The 26,417-nt window shown below is 40.2% G+C and overlaps 2 protein-coding genes across 5 annotated transcripts in view; one reads left to right on the plus strand and one right to left on the minus strand.

Moving 5' to 3' along the window:
* Positions 1–23,657, minus strand: part of SUGCT (succinyl-CoA:glutarate-CoA transferase) — a 765,791-nt gene extending 742,134 nt beyond the window's left edge. For 2 of the 3 annotated variants that reach the window (XM_080818391.1, XM_080818392.1), the window contains exon 1: positions 23,431–23,657. In XM_080818391.1, coding sequence (XP_080674517.1) covers positions 23,431–23,539 — 109 coding nt within the window. In that variant the 5' untranslated portion in view covers positions 23,540–23,657. The remainder of the gene's footprint in view (positions 1–23,430) is intronic. The other variant, XM_080818390.1, reaches the window with a different exon arrangement.
* A 60-nt stretch (positions 23,658–23,717) lies between these two features.
* MPLKIP (M-phase specific PLK1 interacting protein) overlaps positions 23,718–26,417 on the plus strand; it is a 72,593-nt gene continuing 69,893 nt past the window's right edge. Inside the window, exons 1-2 of one of the 2 annotated variants that reach the window (XM_080818393.1) lie at positions 23,718–24,385; positions 25,360–25,879. In XM_080818393.1, coding sequence (XP_080674519.1) covers positions 24,047–24,385; positions 25,360–25,560 — 540 coding nt within the window. In that variant the 5' untranslated portion in view covers positions 23,718–24,046 and the 3' untranslated portion in view covers positions 25,561–25,879. Of the gene's footprint in view, positions 24,386–25,359; positions 25,880–26,417 lie in introns of those variants that run through there. The other variant, XR_013967648.1, reaches the window with a different exon arrangement.

Genomic DNA, 26,417 nt, shown 5'->3' on the forward strand with positions numbered 1-26,417 from the left:
GTTACTCCCCAATAAATCCTTTGTCGTTCCAACTCTGTCTCAACATCTGCTTTCTGGAGAATCCAAGATGTGACAGGACCTTTGCACTTGCTATTCTCTAGACTTAGAGCTCTTTTCCTCCACACATTTGCATGTTTTGCTTATTTCACTCAAATTTCTGCTCAAACACCGCATTCTCAGAGAAATCTTGCCTGTTCATCCATTCTCAAACAGCACCCCTCTGGATCTCAGTATGCTTTAGTTTTCTTTATAACACCTACCATTACTTCACATTACCTGATATGTTTATTTATTGTACTGTCTTTTCCACTGGAATGTAACCTCAATGAAGGCAGGACTTGTCTGTCTTGTATCTCCTGCCAGAACAGTGACTGGCATACAGTAGGCACTCACTAAGAATTAGCTGAAGGGTCACAGGGGGAAGTGGTGGGGGAGGGAGGAAGGACTCATACACTTAATAATTCATATGATCATTGCAATGGACTGAATGTTTGTGTCCCCCCAAAACTCGTAAGTTGAGATATTAGCCCCCGAAGTTATAATATTAGGAAGTGGGACCTTTGGGAGGTAAGTAGCTCTTGAGGGTGCCCCCATCACCCTCTTACTTATACATTGTATAAGTCCCCTTATACAATAAGCCCCAAAGAACTTCCTTGCCCCCTTCTGCCATGTGAGGACACAGCAGGGAGTAAGCAGACCCCAACCCGGAAGAGAACTTCACCAGAATCCAACCACGCTGGCCCTCTGATCTCACATTTCTAGCCTCCAGAACCATAAGAAACAATGCCCATGACAGCATTCTATTACAGCAGCCCAAACTTACTAAGATCATTGAAAGAGACCAGAATCTTCAAAGCCAGATAGCTGATTTTTCTCTAACCTGCAGAGAGCTTGAATACAGTGGGAAAAGACACAGTTAGGGGCACCTGAGTGGCTCAGTTGGTTAAGCATCCAACTCTTGATTTCGGCTCACGTCGTGATCTCAGGGTGGTGAGATCGAGCCCCACGTCAGGCTCTGTGCTCAGTGAGAAGTAGGCTTGAGATTCTCTCTCTCCGCCCCTCCCCCTGCTCTTGTGTTCTCTCTCTCTAAAATAATTAAGTAAATCTTTAAAAAAAAAAGACACAGTTAAAGACATAGGGAAAATGCTCTGCCAAAGAACTCAGTGGGCATTTGGAGATAAAGGTATGTGGCTGGAATGGAAAGGAAAATCAGACAGAGAGAAGAAAAACGACAGGAGAAAAACTACCTAGGAAAAATTTCCATTAACAAGACAGCTCAAAGACCTTTTTTTTTAACATATTACAAGAGTTAGTATTAGATTTTACATCATATGTGGTACCTACCCCAAATTACCAAATTCATTCAGTAAAGCCTAGCACAAACCCAAATACCTTAGGTGAGCGGTTCTTGGGAAGATTTTTAAAAAGAGGGTGAGTTGGAGCTGTGGCAGAGTGAGTAGAATAGGTACACAAGGTAGGACATGAGTAAAAGCTCCCGTTAAACAACCCTTATCCCTACTATGTGCTCATCGTTCTATGAAGATACAATGTGAGGGGCATCATATCCCTTCCTCCTCCTATTTCATGATCTACCGGGGAAAACTGAAAGATACAATTACTATTACGATTAAGAGTACCATCCTAGGTTCAAATTGTTACTCTATTTAGTAATTATGACCTTGTTCTGCCTTGATTTCCCCATTTGTAAAACTGGGATAATACTGGGACCTATCCCAGAAGGATACGAAAAAATTAAATGAAACCTTGCCTTACAAGCATTTAGCTATGGAGCTCAATAAATGTCAGCTCGTGTCAGTATCATTTCTATCTTCTCCCCAAATTTGTCCTGTGTTTCTTAATTCAGTAAATGGTACTTCTACCCACTTGGTTACCCAAGTCAAAAACCCAAACAAAATTCTTGAACCCTCCCTCTTTTTGTGCCCCTTAAATTTAATAAAGAACCACTTATTGCATATTATTTCTCAAAAATATCTCTTGGATCACTTCTCTTCTCTCATCCCCACTGCCACCATTGTAGTTCAGGTCACCAACTCTCTCCTGAGTTACTCTAACAACCTAGTAATTCTTCTGCCAGGCTTCAATCTTGGCTTTCTTCAAAACAACATCCATAGGGGCACCTGGGTAGCTCAGTTGGTTAAGCATACTACTCTTGATCTCAGCTTAGGTCTTGATCTCAGGGTCATGAGCTCAAACCCCTTGCTGGACTCCATACTGGGCGTGGAGCCTACATTAAAAAGAGAAGAGAAGGGGCGCCCAGGTGGCTCAGTGGGTTAAAGCCTCTGCCTGTGGCTCAGGTCATGATCCCAGGGTCCTGGGATCGAGCCCCGCATCGGGCTCTCTGCTCAGCAGGGAGCCTGCTTCCCTTCCTCTCTCTCTGCCTGCCTCTCTGCCTGTGATCTCTGTCTGTCAAATAAGTAAATAAAAAATCTTAAAAAAAAAAAAAAAAGATAGGAGAGGAGGAACAGAAGAGAAAGAAGAGAACAAAAGAAAGAAAAGGAAAAGAAAAGGCCCCCTCCATAATGCTGCCAGAGTTATTTTTCAAATGTAAATTGGCCCAATCTTTTCAACCATATCTGTTTCTCATTCCTCTCTTCCTTATCTCAGTTAATGGCATCATCAACTGCTCTAAGATAGAATTTAGAGATCTTCCCAGGCATATCTTCTGCTTCACTCCCCACGTTCAATCAGCCATCAATTTTCTGTTAAATCTGCTTGATTCTTCCCCAGTTCCCTGGTACTGCCTCCGCTCAGGCCTTCATCATTTCTTGTCCCAACTGCCTGCAAAAGCATCTTAACCTATTTCTGTCTAACCTCCGTCCCCACCAATCCATTCTCAACACTACTTCCAGAGTAATCTTCCAAAATGAAGAACCCATTATGCCACTTTCTTGTTCATTCACACATTCACTCGTGGTCCTTTCCCTCATGAAGCTTACAGTCTATTTTCCTCCTAAAACTGCAAACAAGACTGTTGTTCATGGTTTCACTCCTATCCACCTTTTCAATTTCAATCTGCAAAAAAAGAAATGTCTTACCAGTCATACTTCTTTCAAATCGCTCACATTTCCAGGCCGCTGTATGTGCTCTTTCCTCTGACTGTAATAATCCTCTGCCCTGTCTCGCCTAGTTCTTCCATCTTTCCTAAGTCAACAACCTTAGAAGGCATTCCTGCTCATGACAGCATCCTGAGTAAGCCTCTGTCAATAGCACGCTTCTGAATTATGACTTACTAGCCAGTCTTAACCAGATGATAAAGTCTTGAGAAAAGAGACTTTTATTCTGTATTTCCAATATCAAATACAAGCACCTGAAATGTAGTAAGAACTCAATAAATGTTTATGGAAGGAAAGACAGGACAGAATGGAAGAAAAAATGTCCTCACATTTTGCCACAATGTATTAATAGACTGTCATAACGGAACACTGTAAAAAATATTATGTAGGCCCACTGCAGCAATGATAAGTAGGGCTTCTTGGTGCCCATGATGGATGCTACAGTGTTTTATAACCTAATCTCAGAAGCGACATATTATCACTTCTGCCATATGCTATTAGTCACACAGGCCAACTGGTGCAGAGTTAGGGAGTGTTCACACAAGGGGGTATGAGGAAGAAAGGATCATTACAGCCATCTTGGAAACTGGGAAATACACTTGAAGTGGTTTTAATTTGTATTTCCATGATGACAAGTGATGTTGAGCACATTTTCATATGCTTATTTGCCATTATCATGTCTTTTTTTTACTAAACATCGACTTGAAACTTTTGTCCATTTTAATTCAGTTCCCTTAATGAGTGTACACACCATTACTTCAAGCACCCTTACCATCCTTGTAACTTAACACACTGCAACATAAACATCAACCTTTTGGAGAGGGCCGTCTGTTTTGTTCCCTACAAAATTAAGTTGCCTAACTTCAAATTCATTGCTACCCAACAACAGTCTCTTCCCAAAACAGCTACTGTAAACCCTCTCCTCTCGATAAGCCTCCAAATCCATTTCTTCTCTAGCTTTCATGTCAAATAAGCTTACTGGAAAATTATTCTTTGGGCAAGAATTTTATCAACCCAAGAGAAAATAATGAAAAATACTGACAGTCGTCATTCATACATAAAGGTCCAGCCATATTATCCTATATTGAAATGTGTCAATCAAGAAGCCTTACTTTAGTGTACTAGCCCTGCCATAACAAAATGCCATAGACTAAGGGCCTTAAACAACAGAAATTATTTTGTCACAGTTCTAGAATCTAGAAGTCCAAGATCAAGGTATTAGGAAGTTTATTTTCTCCTGAAGCCTCTTTCCTTCATTTGCAGATTACTACCACCTTGCTGCCTCTTCACATGGTCATCCCTCTGTGGAGTACATTCCTGCTATCTCTCCTAACCTCTTCTCATAAAGACACAAGTTAAGGGCACCTGGGTGGCTCAGTCGGTTAAGCGTCTGCCTTTGGCTCAGGTCATGATCCTAGAGCCACAGGACTGAGACTTGCATCAGGCTCCCAGTTCAGTAGGGAGTGGGCTTCCGTCTGAACTTCACCCCTTTTCTGCTTTCTCTCTCACTCACTCACTCTTGCTCAAATAAATAAATAAAGTCTTAAAAAATATATGTTTAAAAAAAAAAGACACCAATCAGCAAAGGCCCACCAGAATGGCCTCATTTTAACTTAATTATCTCTTTAAGGTACCTACCTCCAAAAATAGTCATATTCTGAGGATCAAGGACTTTAACATATGCCTTTGAGGGGACACAATTCAGCCCATAATAAAGCTCTACCCATGCATATAGTTTCCAAACAGTTCTTTTACTATCTATCTCTTATCATGAAGAACAGCCAAAAATCAGCAAAATATAGGGAAAACTGTATCAAGAAAGAAAGAGACAAAAGCAAACATGAAAAAGAAACTGAGAGGAAAAAAATATAAGGCAGGTAAACGAACTTTTTTAAAAACTACCATTATGAGGGGCGCCTGGGTGGCTCAGTGGGTTAAAGCCTCTGCCTTCGGCTCAGGTCATGATCCCAGTGTCCTAGGATCGAGCCCCGCATCAGGCTCTCTGCTCAGCAGGGAGCCTGCTTCCTCCTCTCTCTCTGCCTGCTTCTCTGCCTACTTGTGATCTCTGTCTGTCAAATAAAATAAATAAAATCTTTAAAAATAAATAAATAAAAATAAAAAATAAATAAAAACTACCATTATGATTCCATCAATATGACATTTTGGAAAAGGCAAAAGATAAAGATAGGAAACAGGTAAGAGTTGGGAGAAACTGGGGATGAAGAGAAGGAATGACTGCAAATTTTGAGGGGTAAGGAAAGTGTTCTGTGCCTTAATTATGGTGATGGTTACATGACTCTATACATCTGTCCAAATTCACAGAACTATATACCAAAAAGAATTTTACTGTATGCAAATTTTACCTCCATAAAAAATTATCAACATCATCAGAAATATGAAGAATTTGCACCAATTAAAAAAAAGATACTTGTAAAAAGTATTTAGAGAATAAAAATATGATCTTAGAACTTTAAAAAAAGATACAAGAATGAAAATCTAAGAGAAAGGTAGAAATAAAAATAAGATGGGGCACCTGGGTAGCTCATTTGGTTAAGCAGCAGACTCCTGATTTCAGCTCAGGTCATGATCTCAAGGTCCCGGGATTGAGCCCCGCTTCAGGCTTCACACTCAGTAGGGAGTCTGCTTGAGGACTCTCTGCCTCTCTCTCTCTCTCTCTCTGCCCCTCTCCCCACTCACTCTTCCTCTCTCTCTCAAATAAATAAATCTTAAAAAAAAAAGATAAAGAAAATCACCCAGACAGAACAAAAAGAAATAATAAAAGTGAAAAATGGAGAAGGAGGAAAAAGAAAGGGTCAGCCCAGGAATTCTGATAATACAGGCTGCTCAAAGAGGGAAGAGCAAAAACAGAAAAGAGAACATTAGTAAACAAATAATTCAGAAAATGTTCACAGAACTGAAGGGTATGAATTTCCATACTGAAAAGGTCCTCTGCATGCCCTGCACAGATTTTAAAAAGGCACACACCACTTTGAAAAGATATATGCACCCCTATATTTACTGCATTATTTACAATAGCCAAGCTATGGAAGCAGCCCCCGTGTCCATCAATAGATAAACAGATAAAGAAGACATGAGATGCGCGCACACACACACACACAGAGGAATATTACTCTGCCTTGAAAAAAGATGCAATCATGCCTTTTGCAACAACATGGATAAACCTACAGGGTATTATGCTAAGTGAAATAAGTCAGACAGAAAGACAAATCACGTAAGATGTCACCCATACGTGAAATCTAAAAAACAAAACAAATGAATAAACAAACCAAAAGCAGAATCAGACCTATAAATACAAACTGATGGTTGCTAGAGGGGAGAGGGGTAGGAGGATGGGCAAAATGGGTAAAGGGGAGTTGGAGATACAGGCTTCCAGTAAGTTATGGGAATTAAAGGCACAGCCTAGGGAATGTAGTCAGTGATACTATAATAGCATTGCATGGTGACAGACTTGTGATGAATATAAAATCAATGTACAGATTTGTCAAATCATTGTAATGTATACCTGAAACTAATGCAACATTCTATATCAACTACACTAAAATTCAAAAAACTAACTAATTCCGGGCACCTGGGTGGCTCAGTGGGTTGGGCCTCTGCCTTTGGCTCAGGTCATGATCTCAGGGTCCTGGAATTGAGCCCCGCATCAGGCTCTCTGTTCAGCAGGGAGCCTGCTTCCCCCTCTCTCTCTGCCTGCCTCTCTGCCTACTTGTGATCTCTCGTCTGTGTCAAATAAATAACTAAAATCTTTGAAAAGAATTAACTAATTTAATTAAATTAATAAAAATAAAAAGACACATACCAAGAATGAATAATTCATGGGAATGAAAGGTACAGCATAGGAAATATGGTAAATGGTGTTGTAATAGCATTGTATGATGACAGACAGTAGCTACACTTGTGGTGAATATAGCATAGTACATAGAGTTGTCACACCATGATATTATACACCTGAAACTAATGTAACATTGTATTTCAACTATACTTTAATAAAAAAAATTTAAAAATAACAAAGTGCTAAAAAATTTTCAATGTAAGAATCTGGAACATTAAGATTTTTTTTTTCTCTGCCAAAAGAAGATCTGAAAAACTTTCTAGGGAGAAAAAAGCATATAGAAAGGACTGGCTAGCAAAATATCATTGAACTTCTCAACAGTACTGGAAACTAAAACATTAAAATGGAACAAAAACCTTAGAATTCTGAGAGGAAAATTTATTTCTCTTTTAAATCTAAACCCAGTCAAGCCATGAGTCTTGTGTGAGGGTAGAAAAAGAATATATTTAATCAAATAAATTTTCAAAAACTTTGCCTTTCTATCCTTTCTTGGGAAAATGATTTCTATAGGATATGCTCCACCAAAAACACAATAAGAAATAAGATATGGTATCAGAAAATGTAGGATCTTAAAGGAGAAGAAAGATGAAAAGAATCCTCAGGATGATAGTAAAGAAAATACGAACACAATAACTGAAATATTTACACTTACGGTACAGTTGGGAATGAATTAAGGAAAGATATTGAGAAAGTAAATAAAGAAGCCAGACAAATATTAACGGAAGAGAAAAACAAAAAGGTGTGTGGGGCAGCAATGTAATCAAAAAATCCTAACAATGTAAGTACTGAACTGGTCTAGCAAAATTTACCATTTGGTAAAATGGAAAGTGTATGTGTAATCGTTGGAATGACGGTAAGACAAAGCTAGTCTTTATCACTACAGATAACGCCTAAAAACAAAATCAAGAAGTAGCATCATAATCACCTTAGTTAGAGATCTGGAGGTAAAAACTAAAAGAAACAGCTGAGAGAACTGAAATTTGTTATCTCTGGAAAAAGGAAAGGGGCAGAGAGACATAAGAGGCTACTGTTTTTCATAATTTAACCTTACAGATCTGAAGTATATGTAAAACCTTGATTTTCAAAAATTAAAAACAAGTAAGTTATGTTAAACTGATGAGCAACAGGTGAAGTATCATTTTGGCTGTGATGTCCCCTGCAGTGTTTTGACAAATACTGGCACTCTGAAGCCTTCCCTGATTCATTACTCACACACACACGGCTGCAGCTTCAGAGGGGAATCACAGTCCATTCTCATTATTCGCAGATTCTATATTAGAGAATCCAACTCCTCGCTAATTCCAAGATCAATACTGCAGGGCTTCTGCAACTCATTCCAGGACAGGCACAGAAGGCAGAAAAATTTCAGTCACTTGATGTACATGTTCCCAGCTGAAGTCAAAGTAGCCAACGCACTGGCTTTCTTGCTTCAGGTCTCACACTATAAACAAGTGTCCTTTATGTGGTGTATTTAGTGTCACATTTTCACATTTCTGTGCTTTCTTTGGTGATCTCACCATTTAAAATGGTCCCCCAGGGGCGCGTGGATGGCTCAGTCAGTTAAGCGTCTGCCTTCAGCTCAGGTCTTGATCCCAGGGTCCTGGGATTGAATTCTGCACCGGCTCCCTGCTCAGTGGACAGCCTGCTTCTCCCTATGTCCCCACCCTGCTCAGGCTCTGTCTCGCTCTCTCAAATAAATAAATAAAATCTTCAAAAAAAAAAAAAAATGGTCCCCAAGAGTAGTGGCGGAAGTGCTGTCTGGTGTTCCTAAGTGCAAGAAGACTATGATGAGCCTTTTTTTTATTTTGAAGATTTTATTTATTTATTTGTCAGAGAGAGAGAGAGATCACAAGCAGGGAGAGTGGAAGAAGGAGAAGCAGGCTCCTGTTGAGCAGGTAGCCTGATACGCAACTCGATCTCAGGGCCCCGAGATCATGACCTGAGCTGAAGGCAGTCGCCCAACAAACTGAGCCATCCAGGTACCCCCCCCTTTTTTAAAGATTTTATTTATTCATTTGAGGAGAGAGAGACAAGAGAGAGCATAAACTGGTGGAGGGCCAGAGAGAAAGGGAGAAGCAGACTCCAGGCTGAGCAGGGAGCCCAACACAGGGGCTCGATCCCAAGACCCCAGGATCATGACCTGAGCTGAAGGCAGATGCTTGACTGACTGAGTCACCCAGGTGCCCCATGTAGAAAATATGTTAGTTGAGCTTTGTTCAGGCATGACTATAAGTATAGAAATTATAATGCTATGCACCAAGTTCAAAGTTAATGAAACATCAATATATATTAAATAAGGTGAGTTTAAACAAAAACACACACACTTAACAACATTATGTGTATTTATCAGTGGTCAAAAATGTGTGACCAAAGACTGGCAGGAACTTAATCCTCTATTTCCCCTAGGAACAATCGTTCAGTATTAACTAACTAGGTGTTCAGTTTATAGAATATAACTACCTCTAATAACAAGAATTACCTGTATGAAAGAGGCAAGAAAAAGATTAGTGCTAGCTCAACAAGGAAGCCCTTGACCAGCCCTGGGAAGCTTTGAAACAAAATTGAATACCATCATCAAACATAGCTCAGAAGAGTGGGCAACAGGGGGTGGAAAAGTAAAGGTTTGATAAATTGATTCTAAAATTCATCTTGATGAGTATATGATCAAGAATAGCCCAGAATTTTTTGTGGAAGGAAGAATATTTGGCCTACAAAGTTAAAAAAAAAAGTAAAATTTTTAAAATATGATATTAACATATAAAACAAATGGAGAGAGAAACAGCCATACAAAGAAATGAAAAATTGTTACATAATGCAGAGAAAATCTCAAATCAATGGGAAAAGGATAAATTACTTAAGACACAGTATTGGGAAAACTGATTATCCATATAGAAAAAGAGGAAATGTGACCTACACATAATCCTATTAAGTTCTAAGATCTAAATACAAATTAAATTTTAAGTAAATGAAACAATTAAAACACTGGAAGAAGATGAAAGAAATATGTTACAGTTTTAGTTGAGGAAAGTTCTTCCCTACCCCCAAAAATTTTGAAATTAAATCATCAAAGTTGATAATTCTGGCTACGTAAAATTTTAAACTCAATACAATGAAAGATACCACGATTAAACTTAAAAGATAAGTAACAGACTCGAAGGATAGAAACATTTGCAGTATATGTAAAAAACAAAAGGTTTCTACAATATATAAAATAATACTAGAGGGGCGCCTGGGTGGCTCAGTGGTTTAAGCCGCTGCCTTCGGCTCGGGTCATGATCTCAGGGTCCTGGGATCGAGTCCCACATCGGGCTCTCTGCTCGGCAAGGAGCCTGCTTCCCTCTCTCACTCTCTCTGCCTGCCTCTCTGCCTACTTGTGATCTCTCTCTCTCTCTGTCAAATAAATAAATAAAATCTTTAAAAAAAAATTTATTAAAAAAAAATAAAAAAAAATAATACTAAAAATCAGTAAGAAAGAGGGGCGCCTGGGTGGCTCAGTTGGTTAAATGTCTGCTTCGGTTCAGGTCATAATCTCAGGGTCCAGGACAGAGTCCCACATCTCTCTCTCTCTCTCTCCCCTTCTGACAAATAAATAAATAAAATCTTTTTTTTTTAAATTATATTTAAAAAATCAGTAAGAAAGAAAGAAAGCCCAATGGAAAAATATGAAACATATATGAACAGTCAATTCACAGATAAATAAAAATTTCCAGTATGCTACCAAAAGACGTTTACACAAATTTCATTTACAAGCAGAAGATGAAAATTTAAACAATAAGAATTTTTTTTCTTAACACATTGGCAAACATTCATAAATTAACACCCAGTATTGGCAAGGGTGTGGTGAAATGGGCACTTTCATACACTGTAGAATGTAAATCACTAATGACTCTGTACTGCAGCAATTTAACACTTCCCATAAAAATTTTAAATGTTAAAATCCTTTGACTAGGTTCTCCTGTTGATAGAATATAAGTCACAAAAAGATCCACAAGTATGCCTAGACATAGGTAAGAAAACGTTCACTGCAGAACTTGTTTTGATTTTCTGCTGTACTTCAGATGTCTTTCAATCAGCATTGTTACAAATAATTCACATATAATAAATGATACAATTAATTAAGTTTTGCACCTGACTGGCTCAGTGGGCAGAGCATGTAGCTCTTGCTCTCAGAGTCTTGAGATCATGAATCCAAGTCCCACATTGGGGGTAGAGATTACTTAAGACCAAAAAAATTTTAAAAAAATATTAGTAACAATTAATTCAGTTTTGACAGATACATACACCAGTGAAGTCACCTCCACAATCAAGAAACAGAACTTTCCATCACCTGAAAGTTTCCTCCAGTCCTTTGCAAACTATCTTTCCCTCCAATCCCAGCCTTAGGAAACTATTGATCTGCTTTCTGTTACTACAATTTAGTTTGCATTTTCCAGAATTTCATGTAAATGAAATCATTTAGTAGGGATTCTTTTGTGTTTGGCTTCTTCCATAAGGTGTAATAATTTTGAGATTCATTCACGTTGTTGCATTTTTTTTTAAAGACTTTATTTATTCATTTGAGAGAGGGAGAGACAGGACAAGCAGGAGGAGGGGCAGAGGAAATCAAGAGCCGGACGCTTAACTGATTAAGCCACCCAGGTGCCCCTGTTGTTGCATTTTTTAAGTGAGTAGTATTCTACGATATTTGTTATCCATTCAACTGTTGATGGACATCGAGTTGTTTCCATTTTTAGGCTACAGTAAATCAAGCTGCTATGAACATTCATGTACAAGTCTTTGTGTGAACATGCTTTAATTTCTCTTGAGTAAATATCTGGTGGAATGGCTGAGTAATATGATGAGTGTATCTTTAACTTTCTAAGAAACTGCCAAACAGATCTCCCAAGTGGTTGTACAACAGTGCATGAGAGTTCTAGATGCTCCATGTCCTCACAACACTGGGACTTGTTATTCTTTTTAATGTTAGTCATTCTAATGGGTAGATAATGTTTCTTATTGTGGTTTTAATTTGCATTTCCCTGATGAATAATGTTGAACATCTTTTCATGTAATAATTGATCATTCATATATCTTCTTTTGTGAATTGCCCCTCTAAGTTTAATACTGAAGAGAAATATTAAAAGCAATACAAAAATCCAACAAGAGGTGAAATGTTAAATAAGCACTGGCACATTGTTACAATACACTCTCAAGTAGATACTAAGAAAAATGAAACAGATTTATATATCCTGACATGAAAACTTGACCCAAGATACATTTCTAAGTTAAAAAATAAAATCAAATTATAGAACAGGATGTATAATATAATCCTATTTTGTTAATATGTAAATACATATATTTAAATATATAGTAACATTAAGAATGTATATTGGTAGGGGCACCTGGGTCACTCAGCCAGTTAAGCAACCAACCCTTGATTTCGGCTCAGGTCATGATCTCAGGGTCATGATAGAGGACCAGTGTGGAGCCTGTTTAGATTCTCTCTCTCTCCCTCTCCCTCCCCCACCCACGGCTCATGCATATGTGAGCGCGCGCTCTCTCTCTCTCTCCCTAAATAAAAATAATAATAATAAATGTTGGTAGTTGTAGGAGCATTCATAAAATTCTATCAGTGGTTAAATCTTGGGGAAAGAATTTATTGAGAACTTTTACCAGCTAAATTATATATTTCTGTAATTTTCCTTACTGTGATTACGTTTCTAATCAGCAAAAAAAAAAAAAGACCAAAAGCAAAAAATGAAAACATAAAGAATCAACAAAATTAGAAAAATACTTTCAACAATAAAAAACATAAAAAGACCTCAGATATGAGAAGATATTTTGACATTAGGAATGAATATACAAGTAATTCTTCTTGTTGCATAGATCTCCAAAAGTACTGGTCATCTGTACTCAGATCTCTTTTTAGGACCCCTGTTTTATTTGAAATGATGCATGAAATACATTTAGGGGTCTCTTCATCGATCTCATTTCATTCCAAATCTATTAAAAGAAGTCTACATTTCACTACCAATGCCATCTCACAGCCATAATAAATTAGTAAAACTTTGTTTCGTGAAGCAAAAACTTTTAAACTGAACTCATTTCACATCAGGCAATAGAATTTCACTTGTATTATTTGAGAAGACGATAATACAAGTAAATAATACAAGATAACTTCCAGACAGAACTTCCAGAGCACACTGAAGTCAAATCACTGAATGGGTTTTACACAGTGAAGAGCGTGAACGCTGGAGACTGACTGGATTCGATTTTATGCCCCAGGACTTACTCCCCACTGGCCTTCAAGATAACTTCACTTCTCTGAACTTGTTTCCTCATTTGAAACACCTAAATCATAGAGTTTGCAAGGATTAAATGAGATGTTGTATATAAAGTGTTTAGCACACTTTTTGGCATATGGTAACTGCCTACTAAAAGTTTACTTTTGTCATTATTATCACTATCATACATGTATTACATATAGTCACACCACCTATTAAAGTAAATAACTTATTCCAAATGTTAAAACAAGAAAAGAAAAACACAGGGCGCCTGGGTGGTTCAGCGGGTTGGGCCTCTGCCTTTGGCTTGGATCATGATCTCAGGGTCCTGGGATCGAGCCCCGCATCGGGCTCTCTGCTCAGCGGGGTGCCTGCTTCACCTTCTCTCTCTCTCTCTCTCTGCCTGCCTCTCTGCCTACTTGTGATCTCTGTCAAATGAATGGATACAATCTTTAAAAAAAAAAAGAAAGAAAGAAAAACACATGATTGTTTGAAGGAACAGAAATAAACATGACTCTCAATACCCTATACTTAAGAAGGATATCTACACACCCATATTTTGCCAGTTTGTGAAAGACAAGAATAAGCTGGATGGGAATAAAGGGTGATTATAAGAGGAAAAACAGTTGGAAAGGGCATCAGTTGTTAATTTGTTGTGATCTACTGAGCAGCTTGTATACCGCTCTATCTTATTTAGCCTCTAGGAGTAAAAGCTATTATAAGGATACAGCTGAGCAATCATGCAAAGAAGTATAATTATAATGAAGGCGCCATCAATTCTATGCTTGCCAGAGTTGCTTCTAAGTCTCCCCTGGTATTTGGCCCTAAGGTTTCCGGGACACAAACAAACCTGAGCAGCACTAGAGTAGACATAATTGACAGATGCCCACCTAAGTGGCTCATCTGTGTGACAGCAATCATGGCATCCCTCCCCACTGTACTAGCCAACATTAAAAAAGAAAGAAAAAGGCCAAGTCATAAAACAAACTGATCAAATATTATGTCAAATAGAACATGTAACATACACTAAAAGGATTTTTTAATTTGATATTTTACAGAGAACTTAACTACCAGAACTTGGGAGTAAGAAAGCAGGAGATGGACATCTTCTCAAAGCATGTTCTCTTAATCTGCTGAAGCTTTATTTAGGATAGTTAGCAGGATGTTTTCTCTATAGCATGGGTTAGAAGTCTTGAAAAAAAGCTCTGTTCCTAACGGTATAGTTTGACAGGTAACTGTAGGAGTTTAGAATACTTTAAAAATTAGTATCCGCTGGAAGACATTCTGGGGAAAGTAGAATTTCGGAGCTGCAAAAAAGGTGGAGTGGGAGTGATGCTCAAGTTGCAAGGCAATCACACAAGAGACCACCAGAGAGAAGTTAGGTGGATAATTACTTACAATAATTTATAGCTGACATCCTATTTCTTAACAATTGTCCTTCATCCGTAAGAACTCCGCTATTACTGTGGGATTTGCAATCAAACAGGTTTTGGAACTGTTGGATGCCACTATTTTAAGGAAAACTTGAGGAGTTTATAGGAAGAATGATGTAAAAAGATCAGAAAGGGGGCTTTTGAGTCATGAGTGAAGCATGCACAACCAAAATACAAGTCAGTGCCAATCCAAAATCCCTCTGTTCCTCCACACTTCCCAGCTTTCTCTTGAGGTTAGATTGGGGTCCAATACCTGGGGTCTGGCCAATAAATGAACAGGCACAAGTAACAAAAGCCATTTTAGGCCCGACCCTTAAAAATACTGCATGAAAACCTCCGGGCTTCTCTTCTCACACTACAGTGACCTTGGAGGCTGCAAGTTACAAAGAGTGAAGTTAGACGTTCAAAAAAGATGTTTTTATTGTATTAAGCCACGAAGATCATGGGTTAATTTGTACTGCAGCACAACCAAGCCTACCGTGACTACTAGAGATCCCAGCACTGGAGGAGAAAAATGGTAGCCTCTAAGCAATGTCACAGCATTAAAGCTAACAACTGATAAGTCCATTTCAGGGGAATTGTTTTACTGTCCCTTGAGATATGGGGAGACTTTCTACGAGATACATGAATCATTTTAAAGAAATCAATTTCCAGGTTTTCAACTTCCATACATATTCTTGCCTAAAATTAATCAGCCTACAACTAAGCCTTCTTTCACAACCCTTCTGCCCACTAGGCTAAAGAAAAGCATATTCCCCACACATCTCAGATCTTACTCTCACTTTAGTTATTATAAAGTGTATTTTAAGCGATAAAAATTTTTAAATATCAACTTATATGCAAGGGATTGTTTTTTCAGCCCTTTAGGAGATGGACCACTACTATAGATTGGTATGTGGAAAGGTGAAACACTACCCATTTATAGATCACGTAAATCAATTTAGAGTTATAGAATTTATAACCAAAAGTCAGAAAGCCTGAGGGAAAAAAAAGTCAATGTTCAGGACTCATCAATGGGCCATTCTGAAGTTAACTACTCAGATGATCAAAGTGGCTAAACCAGGAACTAGTGGAGCAAATGATAGTTACTAACTCCTGAATATGAGTGCTCACAAACCCCAGGGGCTCCTTGAACTCAACGTTGGTGGTGTGGCTGTCCTCTGCAAGAAGACTAACCAAACGTAAGTTCTTTGCACAAATTAGAAAAAGGCATCTCCTTCTACAGAACTGGCAAAAGAGGGCTCCCTCTAGGTTGTTCATGCAACACTATCATTATGTGTTGATGGTGTTAAGGGGAATTATAATTTAATCACAGCAAAGAAGAAAATGTGTGTGCAAGGAGGCGGGGGGATGTTGCAGTGTTAGACTGTGAATAGGATGAGCTCTCTTTTGACACAAAAAAAGGTATTGAGTCCTATTTTACAGAACACTGCAAATATTTAACTAAAAGGAATAGAGGGGAAGGGGGGGCATAGGAAGGCACAGCCTGGAAGAAGTGTGTGGGGTGGATATGCATGTGAAAAATAATATGTTTTACAATTTGATTTGTTTTTAACAGCTTCCAGTGGGTAATTTTGAAGAGCAAAAGAGAGGTCTAGAGAGAATTTAGGGTGCTTCTGTGTGAGGGTCTATGAGACCCTCCAAGAAACTTCTCTTCAAGTAGTAAAGATAAAAATTATTCTTCAAGGCTTAGCCTCTGCCTTCAGCTCAGGTCATGGTCTCAGGGTCCTGGGATCGAGCCCCGCATTGGGCTCTCTGCTCAGCAGGGAACCTGCTTCCTCCTCTCTCTCTGCCTGCCTCTCTGCCTCCTTGTAATCTCTATCAAATAAATAAATAAAAATCTTTAAAAAAAAATTATTCTCCAAGGCTTTTAGAGTTTGGGGGGATGGAAAAGGGAAAGCGAAGAGCATGTTTGCAAGTACAGAGGCAGGCCTAGCATGTGTTCATGTTACAAACTCTTCAATACTGTTAATACCAATTATCAAATTGTCCATATATACTAGCACCAGCAGTATACGAAAATGGTATATATTCTCCATCATCTTCCATGACCCTGGATATGATCTCTTGGTTTTGTGGGATTTTTTTTTTTACTTGTTTGTTGCAACTTTGACAGTTAAAAATGTGCATGTCACTGTCATTTTAATTTGCATTTAATGACTTCTGAAATCAAATTCTGAAAGTTTTTCATATTTGCTCTTATAAATTATTCTCTTCTTCTTCTTCTCTTATAAATTATTCTTATAAATTCTCTTGTAAATTATCTTGCCCCATATTGCTAAGGCACATTTATCTTATTACTGATTTGTATGGATTCTTTCTGAAGAATATTAACTTTTTATCATTCATATTTTGTGAAAATAACTTTTCCCTATCTCTTGTTTGCTTTCTGACATATTGGAATTTCACTTTCAAAAAAAATCATTTTACTTTCCACCTCTGGTACTGTATCAGGATTCCTCAAGACTACCCACAATTCCGGGCTACCTGAGTGGCTCAGTCTTAAGCGTCTGCCTTCAGGCCAAGATCGCAGAGTCCTGAGATACAGCCCAGCATCAAAGCTCCCTGCCCAGTGGCAGCCTGCTTTCTCCCTCTCCCACTCCCCCTGCTTGTGTTCCCTCTCTCGCTGTGTCTCTGTCAAACAAATAAATAAAATCTTTAAAAAAAAAAAAAAAAAGACTACCCACACTTCCAGTGATTTGCTAAAAGGATTCACAGGACTCAGCATATAGTTGTATTTGTGACTAAGGTTTATTGCAACACAATGATATATGACAGGATCAGCAAGGGAAAAAGACAGGCACAGTCTGGAAAAATCCATGCACAGGCTTCTTATGTTCTCTTCCTTCTGTGAGGAGCCACACCAAGCAGCTTCTTTCTCCAGAAACAAACAAACAAAAAGGCAACATGTCCAATGCTTCTGCTCAGGGAAATCTTATTACAAACTCAGAATCTAAGGTTTTTACTGAGCGCTATTCACATAGACATGCTCTGCTTCCCAGTCTTTCCAGACTCAGAGGAAAAGCAGGTTCACCATAAATCACAAGGATTGTACAAACCATCTAGGCACCCTTATTAATTAGGAAGCAGTTCAAGTGCCAAGTTTCCAGATGCCATCCAAGGGCTAAACTTCTAAGATGGTCCTTCTAAAGACAGCAGCCTGAAGGCTGCCAGGGTGGCTTAGTCAGTTAAGTGTCCAACTCTTGATTTCGGCTCAGGTCATGATCTCAGAGTCCTAAGATGGAGCCCTGCATCAAAGTCCATGATGGGCCTGGAGACTGCTTGAGACTCTCTCTCTCCCTCTATCCTTCCCACTTTCTCTCTCAAAAAATAAATATGTTAACTCTTCTGCACAGGTACCATGTTTTCCCAAACCTAGATCACCTAAATGCTCATGTATAGGTGGGTTTCCCATTTAAAAAGCTTCTATTTTATTTAAAGACTAAAACTATTGAAGGCTTATTTTTTTCTATTTAAATATTAAAAGTTGCTTCTTGGATAAGCAATTAATATTTTTTCTTGCTTTCTATTTTCTTAAACACTTCAGGTTACCTACAAAATGTCTGTATTTTTATAATTGGAAAAATACAAAAATACAACTTCCGGTGAAAATAAAATTTTATTTTCTAATTTCAAAATAAAAATTTGTGTCTCGACAACAATAATTATACTCTTAGGTTCTCCTTCATATTGAAGAATTCTGTAAGCAATTTTATTTGCAATGAAAATTTTTACAAGTGTGAGTTAATGCTTTAACACCTGTGTTACACCTGAGTAAAGAATATTAGTCTACAGAGCGTCTGCCTTCAGCTCAGGTTATGATCCTGGGATCCTGGGATCCCAGGATCAAGCCCCTATGTCGGGCTCCCTGCTCAGTGGGGAGACGGCTTCTCCTTCTCCTACTCCCCCTGCTTGGGCTCACTCTGGCTCTGTCTGTTAAAAAATAAAATCTTTAAAAATATATATTTAAGGGTCCCCTGGGTGGCTCAGTTGTTAAGTGTCTGCCTTCCGCTCAGGTCATGATCCCAGGGTACTGGGATAAACCTCACATCCTGCTCCCTGCTTAGCAGGGGGCTTGCTTCTCCCTCTCCCACTCCCACTGCTTGCGTTCCCTCTCGCACTGTCTCTCTCTCTCTGTGTCAAATAAATAAATATTTAAAATATATATGTATTTTTTTAAAAAGAATATTAGTCTACAAATAAGTAATTATGTAAAACAACAGTTCACCCGTGCGTGACAACACAGATAATGCATACATGCTTAGAGTTGAAAAGAAGATGATTCTCAGTAATGTTTGGCTCTCAGAGACTCCTAAGAACAAGCTGCTTCTAATACTTGCTTTATCATTGAAAATATTATGTAGGTGATAGTTAAGTGATCCACTGTGTTCAGTATAGACCTAACTCTATAAATGAGTGAATTAATCACATCCCAGAGATACACTGACGTTTTTACTGGATATATTTAACATGAAACAGCTAATAACAGGACCTCTATAAGAAAAATGGAAATAATCTGAAAGTTTCAGTAAATACCAAGGTAAACATTATATACTAAGTATACATATAAACATTTCTATACATATAAATTATTAAATATACTCTCCTGTAAAACAAAACGTCTTATATCAAAAACATGTTTTTAATATTTACATGTATGCATTTTTTAGCCTGAGAGTAAACACAAGGTTCTGGAGTAGAGATCAGAGTTATTATTACTTACACCAAAAAATGTATACCCCTTTTCCCACACCTAATATGTCACAGGCATCCTACAGCAAGCCATTTGGTTAGGCCTGCACATACAGGGGTTGAATCATAGGGAAGGGCCCCAAAACTATCACAGTTGCCCAACTGCTACTTTCCCAGAGAAAGGCAGAAAAAAAGCTAATCTTCCTAATGTAAGCAAATTCTCCTTAGAAAAGGGAAGGTCTCAGAGTTCTTACCCTTTGGAATGTAAATAAATGTCTCCTGAGGGAAGATTAACTTCACAGGGTTACAATCTCAATCTTAAATGTGTCTCAGGCTCTGAGTTTTATAACCCTTTGAAAAAAGAAACAAACTTCCTGGGCATTCTCTAACAATCTAATCTCTTAACAATCTTTTAATTTCTAAGTCTTGCCCTTTAACCCAAGTTCTAGTTTTCTTGGCTTACAAAGCTGTGACCATACAGAAACATGAAAATATACACTTCCTGATTAATACACAGCAAAATGAACCAAAACATTGATATTTGCAGCCCTTGTTAATATTTGACACCTCCTAAAATATTGGCTTTCACACCATTTCTGGAGAGCCCTAGGGAATTCCTCAGAGTTGCCCCAGAAGCCTCTTTTCAGGGGGGCATTTAGAGGTGCAGAGTGAGCAGAGCTCTGAAACCCCAATTCCTGCTTCAAATACATCCCATCTGCTCTCAAATTTTGGGCTTTCAATGATGTTCTTTGAAGATAAGGCTCTACCAAAAAAAATAAATAAATAAATAAATAAATAAATAAATAAAATATATATAGGCAGGGGGGTACCCACCAAAAAATCCTGGGCAACCTAAATAAAAATCCTGTCTTATAGAAACAGACATGGTTTCATTTATGTTTACACTTAAATTTTCTTGGTATGGTGCTCTTATTTGCATTAATATGAAACCTAATGAAACACAGAACACCACAAAGTTAGCCAATTATTTCTGGGGCTCCAGATATAGTTCACAGGTACTCAGAAAGTTCTTGATGTTCTGCTTGTTGATGTCCTATGTATACAACGCCACTTGAAAAAAAGTACCTAAACACTCGTAGTGTCTTCCATGAAAGCACTGCCCTATCCAGTATCCTGTTTTCTATTACTGATCCTCCCTAAACAGTGATGTAATTCTGTTTTGGGGGGAACCAAAACCTCTGTTGCTCACAAAAATAAGAGGTGCCCTTTTCTCTTCACAGGACTCAGAGTTCAAGGAGCAGCCACCATACTCTCATATCCACCACCCCAGTTCCTCACTTTTCTAATTCCAGGTAACCCAACATAAAACTTCCTCCCTCTCCCTTCACCTCTCTTCCCCTGCACTCACCACCATACAAATAAACTGAATACAAATAGATGCCTCAGACCCACCAGTTCAGGCACCCAGATTGCAATTCCCTCACTAACACATGGGAAGATTCTAGCAACATTTATAAAAATTCAATATTAAGGTTATACGTGCTAATCTCTAAATCTAAAATAATATGCTATACAGCACTTCCAAAATTTTACAATGTTTCTCTATTGCATTTTTTTTTTAACATTTTATTTATTTGAGAGAGAGAGAGAGAGCATGAAAGGGGCGAGGGGCAGAGGGAGAAGCTGGCTCGCTGATGAGCAGAGGGCCCGATATGGGACTTGATCCTGGGACTCCAGGATCATGACCTGAGCCGAAGGCAGTTGCTTAACCAACTGAGCCACCCAGGTGCCCCTCTATTGCATTTTTTTTTTAAGATTTTGTTTATTTATTTGAGAGAGAGAAAGCAGAAGCAGGAGGAGCAGCAAAAGGAGAGGGAGAAGCAGGCTCCCCACTGAGCAGGAAGCTTGATGGCCGGTTTGATTCCAGGACCTTGGAATCATGACCTGACCCTAAGGCAGACGCTTAACTGACTGAGCCATCCAGGCACCCCTAACTATTGCATTTTTCAAAGGTTAGACTGGGTGGCTCAGTCGACTGGGCATCTGCCTTCAGTTCAGGTCATGATCCCAGGGTCCTGGATGGCACCCTGTGTCAGGCTCCCTGATCAGTAGGGAGTCTGTTGCTCCCTCTGACCCTCCCCCTAGCTCAGGCTTCTGGTAGCGCCCGCACAGACATGCGTGCACTCCCTCTCTCTCAAATAAATAAATAAAAATCTTTAAAAAAAAAAAAAAAAAAGGACAGACTTATTGTCAATTCATTTATCTTTACTTAGGGGAAAAAAATTCTCCTGGGATTCAAGAAGCCTGAGTGCTGGTTGCACCTCTGCTTGTTATGTGAACTTAAGCAAGTAACTTAACTTCTTTTGGCCTATTTCTGATCTCTAAAAGGGCAAACTGCCTATTCTCAGAAGTTATCCAAGTGGGATTCAGAGTTTTCATATAATTATTAACTCTCCTGGGACGCCTGGGTGGCTCAAATGGTTGGGCGTCTTAACTTGGCTCAGGTCTTGATCTCAGGGTCCTGGGACAGAGCCCTGCACCAGGCTCCCTGATCAGTGGGGAATTTGCTTCTCCCTCTGACCCTCCCCCACTGCCGTGTTTTCTCTCTCACTCTCTCAAATAAATAAAATCTTAAAAAAAAAAAAAAGAATTAACTCTCAACACTTATATATCCCTGCAAACCTGATGAAGGGTACACTGTTATGTATAATCTACCTGTCAAAAATTCTGCACTGTACTTCTTTCCTTCACCCGTTTCTAATGGAAGTCCCCATGTGTAGAAGACAGCAAGATATAACTACAGGAAAGAACATTCTAGAAGTGTAGGCCAAGTAAAAAGACAACATACCGTATTTTAATCAATTCTGCAAATCAGTTGCCAGTTATAAAAAAAAAAATTAACAAAGGTCATTTTGGTCCCCATCGCCTTCATTTTTCTGCCCTCTCTACCCAAAAAGGATTAGTTGATAATGTGAAAGGAAAGACCAGTGAGAATCACTAAACCATAATGATGTGACCGACCCCATGGTTCATTCAATAAATATTTGAGTGCCCAATTACCAGGCATTAAGCTAAGCACCAAGACAACACCCAAAGGCTAAATTTTTGGGCGAGATAGAGAAATACATACTGAAGTGGACCATCTGGGGTCCTCACGCCCTAACTGCATCACTAAGCTTTGAAGGCATTTTCCTGACTTGATTGATTCTACAACTGTGTCAAAAGGAGAACTTAGGTGAACAGATTTCCCTCAGAATAACCGAAAGCCATTTGTGTCTCCACTCCTCGAGGAGGATGCAAGCTGAGAACACATCACACTTCAGCTGGCCTTGTCCCCGAGCATGTCACAGAGACAGCGAGGAGTGGCTCCCCGCCACCCCCTGGGCTGTGATCTCAGGAGTCCCAAAGTTCTTCAGGATTCTGTTTCCCACAAGCTGATTCCACGAGTCACACGGGACCATCGTTCCCAAACTCCGAGGGAGTAAACAAAGTTCTATAAAACGGTAATAACTTTAAACCACATCTCTAAATAAAATTCTGGGACAGGTGTCTGGTACCAAAGTGTGTTTTATTAGACATCAGGTGTCATGCTTGGATTAGCACATTTGTCTTTATAACCAAAAGTCTGTGAAACAGTCAAGATTTTCAGAGCTTTGGTCAAAGTGTGCTCTTCGAAAATCAGCATCCGTGCGCCGGAGCCACCTCCCTCCCCCGCCTCCGTGTAACAAGAACAAGGAAGGAGTAAAGTCCGACATTAGTTACCACAGGCTCTCCCCCCCGTCCCGCAGAGCTGTACTCGGAAATCCTTTCTGAAATGCCGCCGGGTGTAGCTTCTCAAAGTGAGTTAAACTCGGGACACGAGACAGGGAAGGGGTAAGGGGCAGAGGCGAGCCCAGTACGACCGCGCTGGGGCGCGAGCTCTCCGCCCTCGGCCCGGACGCCGAGCAGGGTGACCCCGGGGCGGCCGAGGTGCGGGGCCAGGCCGGCCGCAGGGCCAGCGAGCGAGGGCCCCGAAAGGCGGGAAAGGCCAGAGGGTGGGCTGTGGGGGCAGGAGACGCTTCGGGAAAGCGCGGGTGCTCGCCCCACGGCGCCGCCCGAGGGGGAGACCGGGGCCGGAGTCCCCTTCGCCGCCCGGACCGCGTCTCGGAGGGTACCTGACTGCGGGCGGCCGGTCCACAAACCCCTCCCGCCGCCCGGGCCGAAGAGAAGGCGGGTTCTCCGCAGAGCCGCGACCCTCGACAGCGTCGCCAGCGTCGCCAGCATCGCGCGCCTCTCAGATAGCCTAGGTCCCGGCGTGAAGAAGAGAGCAGCGTGCGCGCCGCCCGCCGCCCGCCGCCCGCCGCCACAGGGGGCGTCCGTGAGCAAATCAGGCCCCGCCCTCCGCCCGCCTAGTGGGCGGGGCCCCGCCGGGCAGTGCTTGCGCGGTTAGTGCTTTCCGGGCGGTGCTTTCCAGTTCGTGCAGTCGTTTGGTTAGTCGGTCCTGAGCAGGCGGCGCAAGACCATAAATGCCTTTGCTGGAGCCGAGTGTTCGGCTTTTGTCCTTTCTCTTTCTCTTGCCCTTATTTAAATCTGCTTGATCTCTACCCAATTCAGTAACCCACTTCTACCGTGCGCCTGCCAGAACCTTTGTGAGGCCGGAACCAATATGCTCTGCCTCGATGGCGGCCGGAGGACTGTTTTGGCAAGCACCACCAAGTCTGTGGGAAGGGTTGGTCGGGACAGTTCCGGCGGGAGAAGGCGGCAGTGAGGTCTTCGTCTTCGTCTCCTGAGATGCACCGACAGAATTTTCGACCCCCGACTCCTCCCTACCCCGGCGCGGGTGTAGGAGGTTGGGGTAGCGGGAGCAGCTTCCGGGGTACCCCGGGCGGAGGCGGACCGCGGCCGTCCTCCCCTCGGGACGGGTACGGGAGTCCGCACCACACGCCGCCGTACGGGCCCCGGTCTAGGCCCTACGGGAGCAGCCACTCTCCGCGACACGGCGGCAGCTTCCCGGGGGGCCGATTCGGGTCTCCGTCCCCTGGCGGCTACCCTGGCTCCTACTCCAAGTCCCCCGCGGGGTCCCAGCAGCAATTCGGCTACTCCCCAGGGCAGCAGCAGACCCACCCCCAGGTAATAATAGCCAGCGTTTGCCGAGCTCTTACTGTATGGCAGGCATGGTACTAATAATAATCCCTTTACATGGATTATTTGGTCTGATCCTCTATGAGGTGAGATACTATTGTTGGCCCTGTTTTGCAGATGAGTAAACTGAGGCTGAGAGAGAAGTTAAGTAACTTACTGTAGGTGACCTTAGGTAGCAGAGCTGTACTTTCTGTTTCTAGAGCCCTCCCGCTTTGAACTAGTACACTGCCGTTCCTACGCACATTTCCCGAATTCCTATCCTTGCCAGGGATCGTGCCAGTTCGTCTGAGTAAATTACTCTCCGAGGGGTAAAACGAATGAATTTCTATCGTAGAGCTCTCTGGGTTATAGGGTTATAGACTGGTGCCGTTTTCCCACTACACACATTTTTGGCGTGGGGTGGGAGGGAGAAGGTGGTGGGGAGAGGAGCTTCGGACTACACTGGCTTCTGCTCCAAGTCTTCTAGGGAAAAATCGGTGATTTTTGGAAGTTTCCCGTTCCTCTCAGTGAACACAGGAGACCGAGGGAGTATTTCTGGTGTGCCTAGGATTCATGTGATTTAAAACTTAAACGGTTTCCTGCTTTTCGTTGTGGTAAACCAACCCCACCCCTTTTGAGTCTGGAGCTAAGTAGATAAAATTTCATAGGATGGAATTTTGAAGCTGTAGGGTTAAAGCACAGTTTGTTATTTCATCACCAGTTGTCCTGCAGAGTTACTACATTAGAAATCAAAAAGTATTTGAGCTGACAAATGGAATTATTAATAAACGAGTATGTCAAATTGGCTTGAATACTTTTACAAACTAAAACACTAGATTAAAAGAAGAATGCACTTCGCAGTTGAAGATGCTTGGGTTCAAAATAACTTTTAACTAGCAGTGTGATCCCCACTAGCTTAAAAAAAAAAAAGTGCCAATTATCTCTACAAAACATTTTTTTAACTGATGATTTTTTTTCTAAAGGGTTCTCCAAGGACATCTACACCATTTGGATCAGGGCGTGGTAGAGAAAAAAGAATGTCTAATGAGTTGGAAAATTATTTCAAGCCTTCAATGCTTGAAGACCCTTGGGCTGGCCTAGAACCAGTATCTGTAGTGGATATTAACCAACAATACAGCAATACTCAAACATTCACAGGCAAAAAAGGAAGATACTTTTGTTAACATTTCTGAAATTCACCCGGAAGCTTCATGTGTCAGGAACATCTTGGACAAAACTTTTACTCCTGTAATTAAGTTGAACCCTAAGATGGTGACTTTGAATAATTAGTTGAGTCTTCTTGGTATTTTTCATCTTATCAAGTATTGTTGAGATTAGAGAAGACATACAGTAGAGTAATTTGCAATATTTAGCTCTTTGGAAGTGCCTACCACATTTTAGAAGATTCTCAGTTTCCAAATATTTAATGTTCATGGTTATATAATGGACATTTGTCTTTCAATGGTTTTCCAATGTTTTAAAATAAAACATTTTGTCTTTCTAGATATATTGTGGTTTTGTCATATGCTAAAGAAGTAGAATTATTAAAATATTGCCTGTAATCACTTGCTTAGCATTCATAGGTAAATATTTTGCATACTACTTTTGAAAATGAAATAAACCATCCTTAGAGATACAGACAGTTCTGTATTTGTTCACAGGGAAAGAGGATGAATGAAGAGAACAGAAAAGAATTTTATTCATATTTATTATAACCATTGTTCTTTGTGCATATTTTATGTAATGCTTTTGTAAATGCATTGAAGCTTGAAAGTCACAGAAACCCACTTAAAGGGTATTTATACTTTTTATACTCATTTAACTGGAAGAGGCAATGATAGATCATAGCTAGATTAAAGTGTTCTGTATTTGAATTTCTCAACATTTCTCAATATTTTGGAGTTATTTTCTCTTGAGCCAAGGAAGATGGGTACCAGCATTCTGAAATCACTTCCTTTGTGAAGAGAACATCTCCCAACACTGTCCATCCCAAGAAAGACAGATTTGTCCTACCTGGATCATGTTTTGTATTCCTGAACCA

This window comes from Martes martes, assembly GCF_963455335.1.
Source record: "Martes martes genome assembly, chromosome: 11".
In the NCBI taxonomy this organism is placed as follows: Eukaryota; Metazoa; Chordata; class Mammalia; order Carnivora; family Mustelidae; genus Martes; species Martes martes.